At 38.3% G+C, this 24,272-nt stretch overlaps 1 protein-coding gene across 2 annotated transcripts in view; it reads left to right on the top strand.

Moving 5' to 3' along the window:
• CNTN1 (contactin 1) overlaps positions 1–24,272 on the top strand; it is a 241,776-nt gene that overhangs the window by 9,907 nt on the left and 207,597 nt on the right. For both annotated transcript variants that reach the window (XM_006888198.1, XM_006888197.1), the window contains one exon: positions 23,745–23,877. In XM_006888198.1, coding sequence (XP_006888260.1) covers positions 23,745–23,877 — 133 coding nt within the window. The remainder of the gene's footprint in view (positions 1–23,744; positions 23,878–24,272) is intronic.

The following is a 24,272-nucleotide window of genomic DNA, read 5'->3' as shown; positions in this document are numbered from 1 at the left end:
TGTTTTTGTTCGAGCATTCCTCTAGGTCATATAACTCTGGTGTATCCACTTGCCCTACAGCAGTCACTTATGGTTGCTGTGAGGCTGAACACTATGACGCTGATGTGTCAAATTCATTAATGGTTGGTTAAAGCTTGGAAGGAGGAGTGGCATCCACTTCCATAATAGCTTGCCTCTGGAAACCCTATGAACCTGGAGAGAGGATGAGAGACGCACAAGTGCTGAGGACTCTCCTTCATAGGGTCGCTATGAGTCGTCTGCGACTCAACAGCACTTAACAACAACATTTGTAGTAATATTATAAGTAAATCAAGACTAAGACTCTTAAAGTGGGCCAGGATATCAAACTTTCAAGTTTTCCCAAGCTAATTTTACTACCTAACTTGAGCCATAGGAGGAAAACAGAACAAAGTTGGTCTTACCTAGGTTGTCCGATCTCAATTTAAATTCATTACTATTAATATTAAATGGATAACAGTGTGTGCAGCAAACATAGTCTACATCTCCAGTGCATTCAATTTTTTACTTTTTCAGTTCATATCACACTGTCTCCTCCTTCTCAATCCTTCCACAGTTTCTAATACATAGTTTCTCTCATCAGATAACCTTACATTTTTTTTTCATATAAAGAGATTGTTGTTGTTGCTGTTGTTATGTGCCGTCGAGTCATTTGTGACTCATAGCGATCCTGTGTACAGCAGCACTAAACCCTGCTCTATCCTGTGCCTATTGCACTGCCTCCAACACACCCATCCCTATCACCCCAGTCACTGAATCAATCCATCTCATAGAGGGTCTTCCCCTCTTGAGCTGTCTCTCCACCCTACCAAGCATGATGTCCCTCTCCAAGGACTTGTCCCTCATAAAGAGATTAGAGACAATTATAAGAGAACTTCCATAAGCCTCCACCAAATCTACTCATTTCTTACTTCTATGCTTAGATGCTATGCCTTCTTATTAATTTCATCAATGATCTCTCCAAACCAGTTCCTCCACTTGCACTAACTTTATTCAATTTTACTGGTCTAGCAATTGTGTCTTGTTTCTATTCTTGAGCAAGTTCTACATCTATGTTGGATTATTTTTATAAACACAAATATTCTGTGAGTTTTCTCACTTAAAAAACCCTCTGTTGCTAATGCTATTTGTAATTTTTTGCAGTAATATTATTAACAGATAACTAACATGTTGTTGTTGTTATGTGCCGTCGAGTTATGTGCCGCTCTGTCCTGTGCCAATCGCACCGTCTCAGACACTCCCATCCCAATTATCCCAGTCACTGAATCAATCCACCTTATAGAGGGCCTTCCTCTCCTGCGCTGTCCCTCCACCCTCCCAAGCATGATGTCCCTCTCCAAGGACCTGTCTCTCCTCACAACATGTCCAAAGTATGTTAAACGGAGCCTCAGAATCCTTGTCTCCAAGGAGCTAACTGGTTTAACCCTTTCCAGGACAAATCTGTTTGTTTTCCTAGCAATTAAACCAAATCCAAGGCAACCAAAATATGACCTTGAGTCTATCCTACCTGAATTTCAGAACCATCTCAGAAACAGGTTTGAGGCTTTGAACACTAATGAGCGAAGGCCAAATGAGTTGTGGGAGGATATCAAGGGTGTCATCCAGGAAGAGTGCAAATGGTCATTGCAAAGACAGAAGAGGAAGAAAAGACCAAAATGGATGTCAGAAGATACTCTGAAAATTGCACTGGAGTGCAGAGAAGCCAAAGCACAGGGAAGAATTCAAGACACTAAAGAGTCGAATAGAACATTTCAAAAGGCAGCACGGGATGACAAAACAAAATATTACAATGAAATGTGCAAGGAGTTGGAGTCAGAAAATCAAAAGGGCCGAACTCACTCAGCATATCTTAAGCTCAAGGAACTGAAGAACAAATTCAAACCTCGAGTTGCTATAATCAAGGATGCTTTTGGCAGAATGTTAAATGATCCAGGAAGTATTAAAAGAAGATGGAAGGAGTATACTGAGCCACTGTATCGAAAGGAATTGGAAGACACAGAAGAATTTCATGAAACACCATATGAGCAAGAGCCTATGGTGATGAAAGAAGAAGTTCAGGCTGCTTTGAAGGAAATGGCAAAAAATAAGGCTCCAGGAATAGATGGTATACCAAGTGACATATTTCAGTTAACAGATGCTGCCCTGGATGTGCTCACCAAGTTGTGCCAAGAAAACTGGAGAACGACCACTTGGCCAACTGACTGGAAGAGATCTATATTTGTTCCTATCCCAAAGAAAGGTGACCCAACCGAATGTGGAAACTACAGAACAATCTCACTGATTTCACATGCAAGCAAGATTTTACTGAAGATTATCCAAAAACGACTGGAACAGCACATCAACAGAGAACTACCAGAACTAACATGTATTATCTTTTATTCTCTAAACTCAATCTTTTTTGTTGACTGTATTCTCACACTGCCATAGAATCAAAACAAATTGCCTTGTCTATGACACTAATTACATGTACATTGCTAAATCTAATTGTCAACCTTCAGTTCTTCTGACTGGCCTACTAGCAGTAGTACTATAGTTCTGGTATCACACATACTGTTGTTTTCATGTGTCTTAGAACCAACAAGTAGATATACAAATATTTACAGACAGACAGTGTTTTGTTTTTCTTGTATAAGTCTTTAAGAATAAGACCTTTTCCAGAAATCATTCAATATACTTTCAAACATCTCAATATCCAACATTGCCGTGCATACCACCAAGACGGTGATTGAAAGGGGCGATAAAATTAACCTCAGGCAGCCTTTACTTCTGAGTCATGAGTGGGATTTAACTCCTTTTTAATCTGGTGGGGGAAAATGTGTAAATGAAGAGAATTAAGTAGCAAAATGTTGTTGTTGTTAGGTGCTGTTAAATTGAGTATGACTTATAGTGATCCTGTGAGCAGCAGATCTGAACGCTATTCTATCCTGTGCCATCCTCATCATCCCCAACACATTTAAGCCTATTGCTGCAGTTACTGTGTCAATCCATCCTATTGAGGTCTTCCTGTTTTCTGCTGACCTTCTATCTTCCCTAGCATGATATCTGTTTCCAAGGGATAATCTCTTCTAGCAACATGCTTAAAATATGTGAGATGAAGTTTTGCCATCTTTGCTTCCAAGGAGCATTCTGGCTGAACTTTTCCTAAACCATATCTGTCTGAGTTTTTGACAGTCCATGGGATATTCAGTGTTCTTCTCCAGCACCACAACTCAGAGGCATCAATTCTTCTGTCAGCCTTATTCATCATCTAGCTTTCAGATGCATAGCAAGTGAAAGGACTACGGCCTGAATCACACACCTTAGTCTTCAAACTGACATATTTGCTCCTCAATAACTTGGAGAGATCCCTGACAAGGGATTTGCCCAGTGTAGTGTGTCTCCTGATCTGGCTGCAGGTCAGATTCACTGATTGTGAATCCAAATAAGATGACATCATTGAAGATCTAAATCTTCTCTCTATCATAATGTTGCCTATTGGTCTAATGGTGAAGATTTTTTTCTCTTTTTGATGTTGTGATGCAATTCATATTGAACCCATCTTTGATACTCTGCAGTTAGTGCTTCAAGTCCTCCTCACTTTCAATGAGCAAGTTCTGCAATCTGTATAATGCAGGTTGTAGATGAGTCTTCCCCTGATGCCATGTTCTTCTTCAGAGAATCCACATCAGATAATCTGCTCAGCATCCTGACTGAATAGATACAGGAAAAGGATACAATCCTGACAAGCACCTTTCCTGATTTAAAACCATGAAGTGTTCCCTTGCCCGATTTGGTCCAAAAGCTTCTTTGTCTAGGTATAGATCTCATATGAGTGCAATTAAGTGTTCTGTGATTTCCATTTTTCTAAATGTTAACCATAGTGTGTTATGATAAAAACAGTCAAATGCCTTTTCACAATAAGTACAACACATTTTTCTTTTATTCTATACTTTCACCCAGGATCCATCTGATATTTGCAATGATATCCCTGGTGCCACAGCCTTTTCTATAGCCAGTTTGAACTTCTGACAGCTTTCTGCAAATGTCCTGTCCTAGCTGTTTTGGGATGATCCTCAACAATATTGCTTGCATGTGATGTTAATGATATTGTTGAATAATTCCACATTCTGTTGCATCATCTTTCTTGGGAATGGGGACATAAGTGGATCTCTTCTAGTTAGTTGGATCAGCAACTGTCCTCCAAATTTCCTTATATAATTTGGTAAGCCTATCTTGAGCTGTATATATGAGTTGAAACATCTCAGTTTGTATCTCATTAATTCCTGGGGCCTTATTTTTTTCCAGTGCCTCCAGTGCAACTTAAATTTCTTCCTTCAATTTGCTCTTGTTCATGTGATACTTTCTGAAATTTTTCAGTGTCAACTAGTTTTATTTTGGTATGATGATTCCACTATTCCTTTCATCTTCTTTTGATGCTTCCTGGATCATTTAATATTTTGCCCATAACATTTTTCCCCATAACATTTTTCAGTATTATAGCCCGAGGCTTGAATTTACTTTTCAGATCTTTCAATATTAGAAAGGCTGAGAGAATTCTTCAATTTTTACTCTCCAACTCCAGCTCTTTGCACTTTCTATTATAATACTTTGCTTTGTCTTTTCAAGATGCCCTTTGAAATCTACTGTTCATTTACTTCATTTCAGTATCTATCACTTTTGATTTGGGTTCTCAACACACAAGGGCAGATTTTAGTTTCTTCTGACATCCATTTTAATCTTTTCTTTCTTTTCTGTCTATTTCGTTATTATTTGCCATCTAGTCGCTTGCGAATCCTGGCAACCCTATATACAATAGCTCTGAACTCTATAGCAAGATAGTATCTTTTAAATAATCATTAGAATGGAAAATAATGTCTACTTTTTACATTTGTGCAAAACATATGACTTTATAAAGGGAAAAGTCTCTTAGTTGCTTGACTGTAAGGAGAGAATTTACAGAATTTCCAATCTTTTACAGCATTGACATACAAATTTCCCAGATTTTTTCGGTTTGAGTTTTCCCATTAGACTCATCTGAGTTACTTAGAAGTCTTTTCAGTGGATTTTTCTGTCTCTGTGACAGATTCAATCACTCAGAGACAGATTCAATCACTCAGAGACAATGACATATCACCATTTTGCAGTATGGTTACTTGTAGCCCCATTAATTAATTGAACTAGATATGAACAAGTATCCTAGTTGTAATCCCACCAACTAGGATATGCAATATATTGAGAAATGGTCAGATAGACTGTAGATTTGAGAAGATTTCTAGTCAGTTACACAGTGTCTGGAGGTAAAAGAGGTCGGCTACATATCAAAGGGCAGGTTGCTCTTGACAGGCATATTACATGAACTGCTGTCCTTGAGCAAGTGATATAAATCATACTTAGTAAGTATTGGGCTGCTAGCCAACATGTTGGGGGTTCAAATCCACTCAATGCTTGCGGGAGAAAGAGAAAGCAGTGAGCTCCTATATAGATTTACAGCCTTAGATAGCCCTTGCAGGGTCACCATGAGTGATTCAGTGGCATTTGGTTTGATTTTTTAATTTCATATTCCTTCTAGATGCCCTTGGGACATAGTGGCTAGGTGCTAGGTGATTTGAATCCACCTGCTTCTGTGTCGGAAGAAGATGTGACAAACTCCTTCCCCAAAGAGGATAACCTTGTGCTTGATTTAACAGCATATATACTAAATTTGGAATAATACAGAGAACATTAGCATAGGCCCTGTCAAAGGAAGACATGCAAATTCTTGAAGCATAAAGATCACAGTCTTGGAAGCCTTCAAGACAGGTTTATTCTGCACTGTAGGATTGCTGTGTGTTATAATCAGCTACATGGTCAACAGGGTTTGGAAACTTTCTGCTATCTAGATCTTTTGTTTAATAATTGGATTTCTGCATGTTTGAGGGACCAGTTGCTTACTCTGTACTTATGTTTTGATAAATTATTTCAGTATTTCATATTATAAAAGACCCTAAAGGAATGAGTCACTGTGGTTTTCAGAGCCCAATTGGTAAATGTTTTCGCTCTCCTATGTGAAAAAGTTACATAAAAACAAGAGGAGACAATGTCTAGAAATACGCTTTAAGAAAATGTAAATGTTTTCTTGTGGCATCATTTAAGAAAGTTTACTGGCTAGTCAGAGTATTTGTAGCCCTCTGTACCCCATAACCGTATTCTAAAATTAAACTCTTTAGATTTTGTCACTATTACTATTTCCTGATAGATTTTTTTTTCTTGACACTCTTTAGAACATGCTTATGTAAAATTTAATTACCAACAGATTGAGATGACATACTCTACAAGTGAGGTGAAATATGATTTTAAATAAATGTAAAATGAACAAGAATAACTAAAGAATTTTAAAATGTAGTAATTATACTTTCAGTTTCAAGAAATAAAATAGCAAGATTACAATAAACTATCACCACAAAATGAAGCTTGAAGTAACTCTATTTTAGATAATATAGCTAAAAGGTTACATTAACTGTGAAACTGGAAATAGCACTGCAAAAGCAATAATTTTTGCCCATTGTTTACATATGTAAATTTGACCTCACATACTCATGGACAATGGCTTTCTTATTAATCTTTTTAATCAAATTTAAGAAGTACACTTACTTCTGTTATAGATTTGTAGTGTTGTTGTTGAGTAGTACTGTAGAGCTGGAACTGACTCATAGGTGACCCTTGGGCAGGTTTTCAGAAGCAGTTAATCTCATGAGAGGAGACTGCCTGTCCTCTTTAGGAGCAGCTGGTGGCTTCAAACCATGTGCCTTCAGGGTTGCAACTCAGCTTCTTGCCACTAGACCACCAGAACTCCCTAAAGATTTGTTGTGGAAAATAAAGGAATTTGCAGATGAAAAGGAAGAGTGATGTGAAGTGTTAAGCCTCAATTAGTTTGAGAAGTCATCTACCATATCATACTACTGTTCAAAAAATTCTATGAAGAAAAAAGGGCATACATTTTAAAGTATTCTCAGGGTTTTTTTATTTATTTTTAGCATAACAATTGATGTGGGGTTGGGTTTGGTTTTTTTTTCCTTTTAGCAATCATGGTGTTGTGTACAATATGCTGAACTACCAAATGAAAGATTGTTCAATTCTATGAACAATAAGCCTAAAACTTGCCTTATCCTGAGCCATTCTCACAATCGCTAATATTCTCGAGTTATTCTTACTTCACTAGTGCCATCTCATTGAGGGTCTTCTCATTCTCTGATCTTCAGCCTTTCCCAACATGTCTTTTTCAAAGGATTGGACCTGACAATGTGACCATAGTATGTGAGACAGTTTCATCATCCTTGCTTCTCAAGGATACTCTGGTTGTACTTTATCTAATACAGACTTGTTTGGAAATTAGATTTATGCATTTTAAGAGTGCACTTCCTCTAAGACAGAGCTATCTGAAAACTGAACACATATTTTAAGCTTAAATGTTTCATTGTTTCTTCCTATAGAGAGCAAATATTAGGGAAATATTAATAAGTATTGTGTACATGTCAGACAGAACTTGGCCTAAAGCGGAGTACCAGAGGAAAGTCTACCCATGGTTCACTAAACATGAAAACGCTTTGAACTGTGTGAATCACAACAAATTGTGGCCAACCCGAGGAGAATGGGAATCCCAGAACACCTGATTGTGCTCGTGTGAAACCTATACTTGGAGTAGGAGGCAGTCATCAGATCTGAGTAACTTATCATTGCATTGTTCAAAATCAGGAAAGAAATGTATCAGGGATGTTTCCTGCCTCCATATCTTTCCAATCTGCATGCAGAGTAGATCTTTTGAGATGCTGAACATGAGGAGGAATGTGGCATCTGCATTAGAGGAAGACTCATCAACAACCTACATTATGTAGATGATACAACCTTGCTTGCTGGAACTGAGAATGGAGGCCCTGAAGCATTTACTTTCCAACAGTGAAAGACTGTCATCTGCAATATGGTTTGAAGCTCAACATTAGGAAAACAAAGATTCTCACCACTGGGTCAATTGAAAACACCATGATAGAGAAGAGATTGAGATTGTTAACAGTTTTAGCTTGCTAGGTACCATAATCAACACTCTTGGCACTAGCAGTCAAGAAAACAAAAGATGAATTGCATTGAGAAAATCTACTGTTAGGGACCTCTCTAGAATGCTGAAGAACAACTATGACAGTATAGAGACTATGGTGCACCTGATCCAGGCCATGGTCTTTACAGTTACTTGCTATGAGTTGGACAATGACCAAAAATTACAGAAAAATTGATACCTGTGAGTTGTGATGCTGGAGAAGGGTACTGAACATGCCATGGATTGCCAAGAGAACTGACAGTTATGTTTTAGGAACGATGAAACCAAGTTGCTCCTTGGAGGCAAGGATTTTGAGGCTCCATCTTACATGACTTGGACATGTTTCCAGGAGGGACATGTCCTTGGAGAAGGATATCATACTTGGAAGGGGGGAAGGACAGCAGGAGAGGAATACCCAGAATGAGATGAATTGGCAAAATAACTGGGGTTTAATGAGGGCAGGTGTGTCAGAGACAGTGAGGTTGGCTCAGGGTAGAGCAAGTTCAGAGATATTGGGCATAGGGTTGCTATGAGTCATGGTCAACTTGATGGCACAATACAAGAAGAAGTTTATTTTTGTGGGAAATATTTCTCATTGAAATAAGAATGAGATGGGGCACTATTAGCTAATTAGCCTATAAACTTTAATTTCATTCACACAAATGTTAAATTTTTGCTTATATCTATAGGTCTGTCTATCAATAGATATAACCTCATCATTACTAGTATATGCCATCTTCTCCCATAGGTATTACTGGCACATTTTCTAGAAAAGAAAATGAAACTTCTTTTTTATATACATGTGATCAAGGTATTGAAAATAACTTAAAACATATCTTATTTTAAAAAGATAGGCAAAAATATCTCAAAGCATACACCTTAAAATCAAAAGATACATTTTCAAAAGAAATATTTAAAATTAGTTTTTAATGAAAATATGCAAATTACACAAAAAACTATATATAGAAGTGTGTTTGTGTGAGTCTGACTTTGATATATTTGAAAGCACCATAGAATACTTAAATCAAGGCAATTATGAATGAATAGAACTCACTTTAAAGGTGGTAAAAGTAGTTCTTTTATGGAAACTAATTAAATTGTTAATTGAATTGAGAATTTGGGATTGTGATAAACCTCATAATGGCATTGCCAAAAGGCATTGGTGGAAGCAAATACTAACCAGACCACGATTGTGTGTTTTTACACCAGAAGTACAGTGATGCACACACTTCTTTATCCTGCATTTTTGACATGATTTTAAGTTTTATGAAGTTATACACAATCGAGGTTTAGCTAGTCAAAACAAAAACATTTATTGCTATCAAGTTGGTTCCAACTCACAGAATCTACAGGGAAGAGTAAAACTGCCCCATAAGATTTCCAAGACTAGTCTTTACAGAAGCAGATTGTCACATCTATTTATTTCACAGCCACTGGTGAATTTGGTTAGCAGATAAATATTTAGTCAACAGAGCAAGGAAACACTGCCCAGTTCAAAATCGGGAGGGCATATGCCAGAGATGTGTCCTATCTCCATACCTTTTCAACCTGTATCCAGAACAGATTATCCTTGAGGCTGGGCTCTATGATGACAGGTGTGGCATCAGGATTGGTGGAAGATCTATCAACAATCTGCATTATGCAGATGACACAACCCTGCTTGCTGAAACTGAGGAGGACCTGAAGTGCTTGATTGATGCTCAATGTCAAGAAGACAAAGATTCTCACCACTGGACCAATTGGCAGCATTAGGATGGATGATGAAGAGATTGAGATTGTTCACAACTTTAGTTTGCTTGGCTCCGCAGTCAACCTACTTGACACCAGTAGCCAGGAAATGAAAATAGGCATTGCAATGGAAAAGTGTGCTGTTAGGGACCTCTCCAAAGTACTGAAGAGCAATGGTGTCACTCTGGAGGCTAAGGTGCATCTGATACAGGCCATAGTCTTTGCAATCACTTGTTATGCATCAGAGACTTGGACAGTGACTTTTGAGGATAGAAGGAGAACTGATGCCTTTGAGTTGTGGTGCTGGAGAAGAGTATTGAGATACCATGGACTGCTAAGAAAACAGACAGATTTATCGTGGAGAGGGTTAAACCAGGCTGCTCCTTGGAGGCAAGGACTCTGAGGCTTCGTCTAACATACTTTGGACAAGTTGTAAGGAGGGACGGGTCCTTGAAGAAGGACATCATGCTTGGGAGGGTGGAGGGACAACGCAAGAGGGGAAGATCCTCTATGGATCTTCTATTGATTCAATGACTGGGGTAATCAGGATGGATGTGTTGGAGGTAGTACAATTGGCATAAGATAGAGGAGGGTTTAAGGCTGTTGTACATAGGGTTGCTATGAGTCTCAAGTGACTCGACTTCACATAACAACAACCACAACCACCAGCAATCCTAATCAGATTAAAATGTCTCAGTTTGCCTCTATGAAGGTTGGAGATGTCAAAATTACCTCCAAACCTGGAATTCTCTCTCTTTTTGATATTGTTGTTGTTAGATGCCATCAGGGTGACTACTTGTATCCTCACCATATCCAATTGTAATAGTTCAAGACCATTTTTACAGTTACTATGTTAGCCCATCTTGTTAGGGATGTTTTTCTCTTTTGTTCACCCTCCATTGTTCCCAACATGATGTCTTTATCTGAGGACTGGCCTCTCCTAACAACATCTCAAAGTATGTGAGATGATATTTTACCATCCTTCCCTCCAAGGAGCACTGGCCACACTTCCTCCAAGACAGATTTGTTTGTTCTTTTGGCAATCCATGGAAAATTCAGTACTCTTTTTTGACACAGCTACTCAAAGGCATCAACTTTTTCTCTGATCATTATTCATTATCCAACATTCAGATACATATGAAGGAATTGAAAATATGACTTGAATCAGGTGCGCTCTTCTCTTTAAAGTGATATCATTGCTCTTTAGCACTTAAGAGAAGTCCTTGAATACAGATTTCCCCAATGCTCCCTTTGATTTCTTAACTGCTGGTACCATGGATGTTTATTGTTGAACCAAGAAAAATGAAATTATTGACAACTTCAGTCCTTTCTTTGTTTATCATGATGTTGTCTATTGGTTTAAGGGTGAGGGTGTTTCTTTTCTTGATGTTAAAATATATTTTGTAGTGAGTCTTTGACCTTCTGCACCTAGTGTTTGAAGGCCTTTTAACTTTTGACAAGCTAGGTTGTGTCATCTGCATAACACAGGTTGCTAGTAAACCTTCCTCCAATCTTCATGCCGCATTCTACTTCTTAGACTTCAACATTTTTGAAAAATTTGCTCAGCATGCAGACTGAATAAGTATAGAGAAAGGATACAACACAGATGCATAATGTAGAGTTTATCTTTCAATATATCTTTCCTAGCCATCTTTTGACTTTGCCATGTAGATGAGCAGGAATATGTGAATAGGGCATGTTTGCCTATACATAAGAGGATTGGCTATCTATCTAACAATCCACAAGAGGGTTGGCTAGTCTCACAAAAAAATCACAAAAGGTTTGCCTAGTTGCTATTCTGTCCATTAAATTGAGCAGCCCAGCAGCAGAAGGAGAGAGATTCCCCACATCAGTGAAGGAGAAACAGCAAGAGAAAGTAGCATGGCCTTCAAGAGAGACCAGACATTCTTGCTCCAGCTATACCTATGGCAGTGGCAGCTATGGCCAAACTTGAGACTTGGCATGAGGTGTGACCTTGAGACTGCTACACCATTGAAACCAAAGCCTTTGCCCAAGTTAATCAACTAGGGTAGGGGCAATAATTAGCAGAACTGAGAACTTTGTAACACTGTAGACTGAGGGGTGATCCAATATTAGTAAGACTGAGAACTTTTTAACATTGGCCTAAAGGTGTGAGGCTCAAAGCTGAGGTGCCTAAGGACACATTTCAGGAGGTGTCTTGACTGTATTGTGCTACTTACTTGGATTATAACTTTTAACTTCTCCAATGTGGTTCCATGTGTTCTGTGAGCTATTACATTGGATTCTGTACCCAGGAAACTAGCAAGATTAATATTGAGCTGAGTAGAAAGTGATATGGGAACACAAGGGACACATCGGAGGTCATTGGAATTAGTTTTGTGTTATTGATATTGTTTACAAGGACAGTTTTACTTTGTTAAGTTGATAAAGTTCATATATGACTATCTCACATATTCCTTCCCCTTTTTATTGTTGAGATCAGAAATGGGATTTGATGCAGTGTCTCCAGACTTATGGTAATGTGGGATTTTCTAAGAAGTTTGGGGTTTGGGAAGTGCAATTAAAATGTCTACTTTTACAATTACTAAAATGGAGGGAAGAGTTAAACTGCTTTTGGCCTGAAGCCATATGCATATGAATAAAATAACTTGAGACTGGAGAATAAAATGTTAATTCCTTGAAAAGATTGTGCTATGGTTTGTGTTCATTTATCTTTATCAATATTACTGTTTGTGCTTTTTTGTTCATATACTAATGTTAAGATCTATTGTATAGCTAATTCAGGTATTTGCTGATCTGATGTTAATATTTGTGATAGAAATGATTACTGTTGTTGTTGCATTTTGTCAAGTCAGAACCAACCTGTAGCTGACCTTCTGCCAAATATACAGAGGTAGTTAATTTCATGGGAGATTTCCCATGTTTCTTCTGCAGAGTGCCTAATGGACTTGAACTTTGTTCCTTCAGGATTGCACCACAGAATCTTGCCACTAGACCACAAGAGCAAATCTTAAGGATGTGTAAGTCAACCCTGAGGCTAATACTGAACAGATATACCAAAATAGGGAGATTTGCCATGAAGAAATAAATGCCTGTTTAAAGTTGTGGTTGTTGTTATGTGCCGTCGAGTCACTTGGGTACATAGTGACCCTATGTACAAGAGCCCTAAACTCTGCTCTGTCCTGTGCCAATCGCACTGTCTCCGACGCACCCATCCTGATTACCCCAACCACTGAATCAATCCACCTCATAGGGGGCCTTCCCCTTCTGTGCTGTCCTTCCACCTTACCAAGCATGATGTCCCTCTCCAAGGACCTGTCCCTCCTTGTAACATGTCCAAAGTATGTCAGATGGAGCTATGGGAAAATCTGCTGTTAGGGACCTCTCCAAAGTACTGAAGAGCAATGATGTCTCTTTGGAAACTAAGGTGCGACTGATACAGGCTTTGGTCTTTGCTATCACTTGTTATGCATCAGAGAGTTGGACAATGACCAAGGAGGATAGAAGGAGAATTGATGCCTTTGAGCTGTGGTGCTGGAGAAGAGTATTGAGGGTACCATGAACTGCTAGGAAAACAAACAGATTTGTCCTAGAAAGGGTCAAACCAGGCTGCTCCTTGGAGGCAAGGATTCTAAGGCTCCGTCTGTTTAAAGTAGTAGAACTAAAAAAAAAAAGTAGTAGAACTAGAAGTCATAGAGTTTAGCCTGGGGTAAGAGGGGTGGGGATTAAGCCATACCCAATACTCTGAGGAGATTTGCATTTGAATAGATATTCCTTGGTTCTTATGTACGCTTGGAAGAAAAAAAGAGGAAAAAGGGACTTTGACCTTTTAAAGCTAGAACAAGTAGTTTGGCTTCTGAGGCAGGAGACTTCTGAGGTTGGTACCCATCAGACCCCCTTCCCAAGACTTGAAATTAACGGGAGCTGAATACACTCACTCATGGTGACCACCTGGATCAAGTAGAGTGGAAGTTAGAGGCATGCACCAGTGAAGAGAAAGGCTGAGTTTGTACATTTTTCATCAGCACTGATGACCTAGCATGCATAGATACTTGAATAAGTGTAAGAAAGACTGCTGGTTTTGAGAGAGAGGGAGTCATGAGGACACTCGTCTTGTTGACTTGGCGCTATGTGCAGGTGTAGACCAAATAAAGGGATCAGTTTGGAACAAAAAAAGAAGTGTGGCCTCCCAAGTTTGAAGCTGGAGTCCATTTTGACCTAGCCTTGGATGGCTTGAGTGAGTTGGCCAGAACCCAGGAAGATGTTCCTTGCTGTGATCTAGTTTTTATTGCTGCAATGTGATGGTTTGTTCTTCACTAGACTTTGCTTATGGATACAGATGCTGAACGTTCTGACTAGAACAGAATACTTTTCAGAAAAAGGAACATGTTTATATCTTCAGAGTATTAATTTGATGATGTTGTGTTTATGTTCTATTGAGATGAGTAGCAACTCTATGAAAAAGTTAATTAAATATGGAAAGTTAATTTTTCATATATTAATGTTAATGTCTAGAAAACCAGAGATAGTCTGTGGAGTTTATATTTCAATAAAGCTTTCCTATCATTTAATTTTGCCGTAGGAAGAATATGCAAATAGGGCATGTTAGCCTAGCCACAAGGGAATTTGCTATTTACCTATCCACAGAAGAATTGGTTAATCTCACCAATCCACAAGGGATTTGTTGTTGTTGTTATGTGCCTTGGAGTCACATAGCGACCTTATGTACAACAGCCCTAGACTCTGCTCTGTCCTGTGCCAATCGCACTGTCTCTGACACGCCCATCCGGATTATCCCAGTCACTGAATCAATCCACCTCATAGAGGGCCTTCCCCTCCTGCGATGTCCCTCCACCCTCCCAAGCATGATATCCCTCTCCAAGGACTGGTCTCTCCTTACAACATGTACAAAGTATGTTAGACGGAGCCTCAGAATCCTTGCCTCCAGGGAGCCACCAGGTTCAACCCTTTCCAGGATGAATTTGTTTGTTTTCCTAGCAGTCCATGGTACCCTGAATACTTTTCTCTAGCACCACACCTCAAAAGTATCAATTCTCCATCTATCCTCCTCAGTCATTGTCCAACTCTCTGATGCATAGCAAGTGATAGCAAATACCATGACCTGTATCAGACACACCTTAGTCTCCAGACAGACACCATTGCTCTTCAGTACTTTGGAGAGGTCCCTAACAGCAGACTTTCCTATGGCAATGCACCTTTTAATTTCCTGTCTACTGGTGCCAAGAGTGCTGACTGTGGAGCCAAGCAAACTAAAGCTGTGAACAATCTCAATTTCTTCACCATCCATCCTGATGCTGCCAATTGGTCCAGTGGTGAGAATCTTTGTCTTCTTGACACTGAGCCTCAATCCATAGTGGAGGCTGCAGTCCTTGACCCTCTACAGCAAGCACTTCAGGTCCTCCTCAGTTTCCAGGGATTTGACTAGGCTCTATTCTCTATTAAATTGTGTAACCCAGAAGCAGAGGAGAGACCTTCTCCATCCCAACTAAAGAGAAGCAGAAAGAGAATGTAGGATGCCCTTCAAGAGAGATCAGTCATTCTTGCTCCAGCTATACCTATGGCAGCAGCAACCATGGCCAAAAAAAAGACTTGATATGAGTTGGGACCTTGAGACTGTTACACCATTGAAACCAAAGCTAAGAACCTTTGTCCACTTTGTTGGAAAACTAGGGGTGAGAGATAATAATTACCAGGACTGAGAACTTTGTAACACTGGCTAAGGCTGAGACAGAGAGCCAATATTGGAAGACCTGTGAACTTTTTAACACTGACCTAAAGCTATGAAGTTCAAGGCTGAGGTGCTTGAAAGCACATTTCAGGAACTGTCCTGACTGTATTCTGCTACTTACCTGGATTATAGCATTTTAGCTTTCCTAATATAATTTCTATGTGGTCTGTGTGTTATCACATTGAATTTTGGACCAAGGAAAATGATAAGATTGGTGATGAAATAACTAGAAAGTGGTATGGGTGTGGGGGACATATCTGACCTCATGGGAAAGGGGTTTGTGTTATCGATGCTGTTAATGAGAATAGTTTGTCTTTGTGAAGTTGAAAAAGATCATATATGGCTTTCCCCACATGGCTCTTGCTCTTCTTATGCACAGCTTTCCTAATTTTAAACCTGTTTTCTTGTTCTTTTTAGAAAACAGCTTCTTGGAATAGGAACTTCTTTTAGTAGTGCATTTTTAAAAGAAGAAATATTTAAATTTAATAACATTTGATATATTTTTTCTTTCATAGATTATTCTTTTGATATTATCTCTAAACTTTATGATTAAACATAAATTTAGAATCTAGTTATTGACCATATCAAGGACAACTAACGTATACAGGCTATCAATCTTTGGTCCCTGAGATGCTCAGATGAAATTCTTGTCTATCATAGATATAGGAAGTAGAAACTTAAGATTTACTACAATAAGTAGACATTATGTATGTTTAAATTATGTAAATAATTGAATCAACTATCTATCATATATCTGATGTCCCCTTTTCTACAATGATGATAGTATCATAGGCTTCCCATTTAAGTATAATGTATTTAGAAGATATTTGCAAGTTTTATTTTCTCCAAAACAATATTTTTGTTGTTGTAGTTGTTATGCGCCACTGAGTAACCTATGACTCATAGCAACCCTATGTTCAACAGCCTAAACACTGCTCTATCCTGTGCTAATCTTATTTATTGCTTCTGACACACCTACTTTCGTTATCCCAGTCACTGAATCAATCCATATCATCAAGGATCTTCCTGTCTTTTGCTGTCCCTCCAGCCTCCCAATCATGATGTCTCTCTCCAAGGACTGGTCCCTTTTTGCAATATGTCCAAAGTATGTCAGACAAAGATTCAGGATCTTTCCCTCACCAACTGGTCTCATGCTCTCTAGGATAAATCTGTTTGTTCTCCTAGAAGTCAATCTTATAGTCAATACTCTTCTCCAGCATCACAGCTCAAAGACATCAATTCTCCTTCTATCAATCCTAGTCATTGCCCAGCTTTCTGAAGCATAGCAAGTAATTGCAAAGACGAGGGAAGCAGTAGTGGCATCCACTTCCTAAATAACATTCCTCTGGAAACTCTATGAATATTGACAAATGACAGTAGTTATAGAAAGGCTTCAGGCCTTTTTGTTCACAGGGTCTCTATGAGTTGTGCTCTATTCAGTGGCAATCAACAAGAAGAAGAAGATGGCCTAGATCAGGTGCACCTTAGTCCCCAGACTGACATCGTTGTTATTCCATACTTTGGAAAGGTCTCTGAGAGCAGAATTTCTCAATGCAATTAATCTTTTAATTTCCTGGCTTCTGGTACCACAACTGTTGATTGTGAGGCTAAGCAAACTAAAACTGTCAACAATCTCAATCTCTTCACCATCTATCATGATGCTGCCAATTGGTCAAATAGTGAAAATCTTTGTTTTTTTGACATTGAGCTTCAATCCATATTTAAGGCTGAAGTCCTTGACCTTTTGCAGCAAGCACTCCAGGTCTTCCTCTATTTCAGCAAGCAGGGTTGTATCATCAGCATAACACAGATTGTTGATGAGTTTTCCTCCAATCCTGGTGCCATATTTATATTTTATGGAGCCCAGACTGCCAGATAATCTGTTCTGCATATAGGTTGAAAAGGTATGGAGATAGGACACATCTCTGGCATACACCCTACCCTTCTTTTAGTTTTACAAATATGTAGTCTTCTTTTTTTCTTTAAGTAGTCTATAAATGGTGCAAACATTCACACTAAATTAATTGTTAAAGGTTGTGAATTGAAACAATCTTCAAGAACAGAATTAAATATATTAATAAAAAATTGTGTTACTTTAAATAGAACTTGTCCTTTTAAGAATTTGTATTTTATTTGGAAAGACTAACAGGTCTGTAGTTTGTCATGTATTACTGAGTTTTTCCAGTCAACAAAAATGCAGTTGGGAAAAAAAATGTGCAGTTCGGAGAGAGTCAAAGCTCTTATGAAGTTTTCCAAGTAGAAAGAGAAATGATGTAAGACTTAGATCTGAGACAAGCATGAGATAATTTGTTCAGAGACTGGAAATATTCAGACTCTACATACAAAATAAAAGTCTTAAAGATGTCAAGGATAATAGGGTTCAGTCTTGATTGCTCCCAAGTGTGTTATTGCATTTGGAAAGGTGTGAAAATATAGGGCATGATCAAGAAATGTATTAGAAGTAAAGCAGAAAATATATTTTGTAATTCTAGTTTCTGCAACTTCAATAATAATATGGGACAATAGACGAGTCAGGGCAGAACTTTCAAAATCAGTAACAAAAAGCTGCTCAAAACACCTCACCTGCATGATGTTACTTAGAGTCAGAGTAGTTCCAAGGTATCCTTAAGACACATACTCCTATTTCTTCCTTTTTAAAAAAATAAGAAACTAATGCTCTTAATTATCTAGTGCTGCTATAACAGAAATACCACAAGAGGACATACTTAAGAAAATAAATTTATTTTCTAAACTGATAGTTGTCCACTAATGTTCATAGCAGCATTGTTCATTATTGCAAGAACGTGGAAACAGCCCAAATGTCCAACCACAAAGAAATAGAGAAATCATGGTGCATTCATACAGTGAAATACTATGCAGCACGCAGGAACAATGATTTTGTAAATTATTAACTAACTTGGGAGGGGCTGGAGAGCATTATGCTGAGTAAACTACCTCAATCCCAAAAGGATAAATATTGTATAAGACCATTATTGTAGAATGAGTATAAGGACCCAAGAGAGGTGGGAGAGGGTGGAAGCAAAGGGATGAGGATGTGCAGTGGAGGGGGAATTAATCATGGGGTTGTACAATTTGACAGGGGTGGGGTGAGGGAAATGGAAAGAGTTTGTTCTTAAAATAATGTATTCAAATTTTGTAAATAAACTAGTAGTAAATTTTAAAAAAAAGAAACAAATTTATTTTCTCATAGATTAATAGGCTGATGTTGCTGTTGATTGCCTTCAAGCTGAACATGACTCATAGCGACCCTATGAACAGAATGCCTGAAGCCCTTCTACACCTACTGACATTTGCCAAAGCTTTAATAGGCTAAACCTCCAAATTCAGTGCAGTGACTCCATAATTTTTTAAGGTACCTTTGAGTCAAGTACTACTCATAGTGACCCTCTGAACAACCAATGTGACCTCTTTCCTATCCTGTGCTATCTTCATCATTTCTGACACACTTGAGTCCATTGCTGTAGTTGTGGCATCCATCTCTTTGGAGGTCTTTTTCTCGAAATAGCCTCTCCTGGCAACATGCTCAAAGTATGAAAGATGAAGTTTTTCTATCTTTGCCTCCAAGCAGTACTATAGCAACATTTTTTCCTAAGATATATCTGTTTGTTCTTTGGCAGTCTATAGGCTGTTCAGTACTCTTCTCCAACATCACAATTCAAAAGCATCAATTCTTCTGTCATCTTTAGTCAGTGTCCAGCTCTCAGATGCATACAAGTGATTTCAAAACTATGGCCTTCAGACTGATGTTGTTGTTCTGGATTTGGGAGCAATTCCCTGAAGTAGACTTGCTCAATTCAATATATCTCCAGGTCACCTGAAGGCTGGTATTAAGGATGTTGATTTTTGATCTAAGCAAGATGATATAATTGACAACTTCAACACTTTCTCTATCATGATATTGCATCTTGGCCCAGTGATGAGAAGGCCATGGTCTTCTGAAGCAAGTGTTTCAAGTCCTCCTCACTTTCAATAAACAAGTTTCTATCATCTGCCTAATGCATGTTGTTAATGAATCCTCCTCTGATCCTTATGCTACATTCCTCTTCAAAGTGCAGCTTCATAAATAATTTGTTCAGCATACAGATTGGATAAGTATGGAGAAAAGATATTTCCCTGGTACACACTCTTCCTGATTATAAAATATGCAGTATTCCCTTGCTCCATGTGAACAACAGCTTCTTTGTGTAGATATAGATTTCATATGAACACAATTAAGTGTTCTGGGATTTCCATTCTTATCAATGTCAGCCATAGTTTCTTATGCTCCACACAGTCAAATGCCTTTGCATAATCAATAAAACACAGAGAGATATTCTTCTGGTATTCTCTGTGTTCAGCCAGAATCAATCTGACATTGACAGTGATATCCCTGGTGCCAGGACTTCTAATTTCTACTTGAATTTATAGCAGTTTCCTGACAATGTACAATTTTAATCAGTTTTTGGATGATCTCCCATAGTATTTTGCTTGCATGCTATTTTAATGGGATTGTTCAAGAATTTTCACATTCTCTTGGGTCACCTTTTTCAGGGATGGGAACAAATACGGATCTTTTCCAATCAGTCAGTGAGGCAGTTATCTTCCAAATTTCCTTCCATAGATTGTGAGCACATCCAGTGCTGCATCTATTAGTCAAATCATACCAACTGGTATCTTATAACTTTGGAGGTCCCTTTTTTGCTGATGTCTTCTATTCAACTTGAACTTCTTTCTTTCTTGCAGTTGATTTTTGTTCATATGACATTTCCTGGAATTTATCAGTGTTGACCAATTATTTTTGGTAGAGAGACTCTGTGTTCCTTCCATCCTGTTTTGATGCTTCTTAGATCATCTCAGATTTTACCCATAGCATAACTAAGTACTGCAACTCAAGGCTTGAGGTTTGTTTTTTTCAATTTTGTTTTTCATCTTGAGAAATTCTGAATGAGTTCTTCTGTTTGTAGTCTCCACTTCCAGCTCTTTGCACATTTTATTAGTGTATTTTGCTTTGTCTTCTATAATTGCCCTTTGAAATCTTTGATTCGGCTCTTTGTTTCTCAATGCTTCTGACATCCATGTTAACAGCGGTAAAAAAAAAAATAAATCTACATGTTGCATTGGAATAAGCTGCTGCCTAGGACTTCTCCAAAGTTCCAAAAAGCATTGTGGTTAGTTAGAAGACTAGGGTGTGGCTGATTCTAGTCATGGTCTTTTTAATTACTCCCTATATATCTCCAAAATACTCAAGAGCAACAGTGTCTTTCTGGAGACTAAGGTCCGCCTGATACAGGCCATGGTTTTTGCAATCACTTGTTATGCATCAGAGAGTTGGACAATGACTAGGGAGGATAGAAGGAGAATTGACGCCTTTGAGCTGTGGTGCTGGAGAAGAGTATTGAATGTACCATGGACTGCCAAGAAAACAAACAGATTCATCGTAGAGAGGATTAAACCAGGCTGCTCCTTGGAGGCAAGGATTCTGGGGCTTCGTCTGACATACTTTGGACATGTTGTAAGGAGAGACAGGTCTCTAGAGAGGGACATCATGCTGGGTAGAGTGGAGGGACAGCGCAGGAGGGGAAGACCCTCTATGAGGTGGATTGATTCAGTGACTCGGGTCATCGGGATGGGTGTGTCAGAGGCAATGAGATTGGCACAGGATAGAGCACGGTTTAGGGCTGTTGTACATAGGGTCGCTTTGAGTCGCAAATGACTCGACGGCACATACAACATATATCTGAAAGTTAGACAGTGAATAAGGATGACAGAAAATGAATCAATGCCTTTGAATTGCAGCATTGGAAAAGAGTACTGGATATCCCATGGACTACCAAAATAACAACTTTGACTAGATTTAGTGCACCAGAATGCTCCTTAGAGGCAAGGATGGTGAAATTTTATCAATATGCTTTGGGCATGTTGTTGGGAAAGGCCAGTCTTTGAAGAAGACATCAGGATGAGAAACTGGGGGGTCAGAGAATAAGAGGATGACCCATAATAGGCTTCAGCATATCACAGATTATGAGCACGGCACTGGAAAGGGCAAGTTTCAGATTTGTTGTTCATAGTGTCAATGAGTTTTTGTCTACTTCATTACACCTAACAGCAACATTTCAGTAAATTTGAACTAAAAATAAGGCATCTATCTTTGAAAAGTTTTTACATATGTTTGGAGATATTAATGCTTTGTACTGATTCAAATAATATATGGACTCTATGATCATCTATTTGTATGATAAATATTCATAGTGTGTACCAAGCAAAATTTATCTGCAGGAATAAATACAGCTTGGATTCTGGACTTTATAAACTTTATGATTAGCCTATAAGTTGACATGTTTAAAAACTCTAAGTTTGCAAAGAATTGATAAACTCATGATAGTATTGACGAAATCAGCACTGTTTGAGTGTATGCTCTATGTATTAGCTGAAAAGAGTTCCCATAGCAACCCTATGTGGTAAATTCTATTTTTATACCAATTTTGTAAATGAAGTTATTGAGCCTTTTTTTCCAAAGACAATCTATAAAATAATACAGGTAAGATTGTTTTTCAACAGACCGAAAGTAGGTGTTAAATTAACAATTTCTGCATGTAAACCTTAATGACATTGATTACATTCTTCAAGTTGTTTAATAATTTTTACTATCTTTTTTCAAACCATTCTCCTCCCATTACCATAAACGTGAAAACTTACCATCTCCTCCTACCATGGATAGCCACTAATAACCTCAGAGTTTGTTGGTTTGTTGGTTTGTTGGTTTTTTGTTTTTTTTTTTTTAACTTGCTTATCTGAGGCAAGATTGAAATAACATGATGAAACTATCTGTTAAGGAACTGGAATAATACTTTCTACCTCAAGACAAGTTTTTGATGTTAAGGTGCTAGTGGGTTAACTTGACTCATAGTGACCCCATTAATACCAGATTGAGGCCTTGGCCTATCCTTCACCATCCTTGTAATCTACACTATGTTACAAAAATATCCACCTGTCATTTGCATTAATTATTTCTCCTAAAAATAATTTGGAGGAGTGGGCCATGGACTTTGATGTAGCAGAGTCATTCCAGTGAGTTAGGTTAAAAATGTTCCCCTCTTTCTGTCCGCGTAGATCTTTACTGCCTCACTGGGGATACAGGGCCTTTAGCTGACTCTGTAAATGCTGCCACAATGGTATTTGTGATTGATTTGCTTTTTCATTAGAGGGAATAGACTATTCTTTCCAATGTGAGTAGAGATTCATGATGGATTTGAAACCAGTTGGTCATATCTCATGTCCATGAAATTTCTTTACAAGGGTCAATTATGAGTTGTATCTGACCCATGGCAATGAGTTTAAGATGTTTCTCAATACCATTGCTGATCATACGTTTGGGGGGGGGGTTGAGAAAAAAGAGTTTATCCAGGAAAAGGATTGCTTTCCTCATAGCATCCAAAAATTCATTTGTGTATTTATCAGGTATGCAGAATGATCCAGATTATCAGATAGATGGCAAGTTCATGGTATTCAGACCATCCTGGCCCAAGGTATTTACTATGTAGTAGAAACTAAAGTTTCATATATTGCTAATTATAAAAGGTATTAGGTATTGTACCTTATATACAGAGTTTAGACGAAACTAAAGAAGTTAGCCAGATGCAGTGAGAGGAAGCTTTCTGTGGAAGCTAACTCCATAAGTAAGTTATAAAGAAACACACAAAGTTTGGTAGTAGAAAAGTGGGGCAGGATTTCAGGAAAAGGAAAAACGTGTGCAATCTACCAGAGACTTATATAAATAACTGCAAATCTTGTTTAATAAACACAGAATGTTTAAGTAAGCATGGCTTAAATACAAGGCCCTTTGGGGAGAAATTACAGCAGATGAACAGATATGCAGAGGAAAGTTTGAAAGGAGGAACCTCTGGCCTAGTGGTAACGAGTTATGCTGCAGTTCAGAAGGCCTGCATTTCAAATCCACCAGCTGAGCTCAGGATGGGCAATCTCCTCCCACGGGGTTAAAGTGCCTCTGAACACCTGCTGGAGGGTCTCCTATGGGCCAGTGCAGACTCAACAGCACACATCAAAAACAGGGTTTCCTTAATTATGGAGGAAAGTATCAAAGTTTTGAGTGAAAACTGATATTCTGGTTTTCAAACCACCTTTCAAATAACTTTTTTCAGTTTATCCAGATTTCTTCAACTTATAAAACAGAATAAAAATTTTATTTTTTTTATCTTCTAGTTTCTGAAGAAGACAAAGGTTTTGGACCCATTTTTGAAGAACAACCAATTAATACTGTTTATCCTGAGGAATCACCGGAAGGAAAAGTGTCACTAAACTGCAGAGCACGGGCCAGCCCTTTTCCCGTTTACAAGTAATGTACCTCACCACTCTTTGTAGAATGGGACGCTTACCAATCAACCTTTACTGTACTTTATTAGCTACAAGCCAAGGAAAAAGCAAGGGTAAAAATTTAAATACAAACCAAAACATAAGTGCATGGATATTAAAAAACCACCACAACAACAAAACCCCAAACCCTATAGAGCACTAACAATTACTACAAAAACTATTGGGTCTAGTTGGCCCAATAGCCAGCAGCATGTTTTCTTGAGTATATGCAAATCACTCATTTACTGTTTCCTCCACAACCACAAGTAATGTCTTAAGTCTCTATGAAAATATTAAACAGCTTGCAAAAATGTTTGGGGGAGGGAAGTATATACAATTTAAAAACACAGATTTGAAGAAAAAAATATTATTGTATGC

Source organism: Elephantulus edwardii, unplaced genomic scaffold (genome assembly GCF_000299155.1).
Source record: "Elephantulus edwardii isolate Elephantulus edwardi_28Jun2011 unplaced genomic scaffold, EleEdw1.0 scaffold00065, whole genome shotgun sequence".
Taxonomy (NCBI): Eukaryota; Metazoa; Chordata; class Mammalia; order Macroscelidea; family Macroscelididae; genus Elephantulus; species Elephantulus edwardii.
This window is presented reverse-complemented; position numbering and strand designations above follow the sequence as displayed.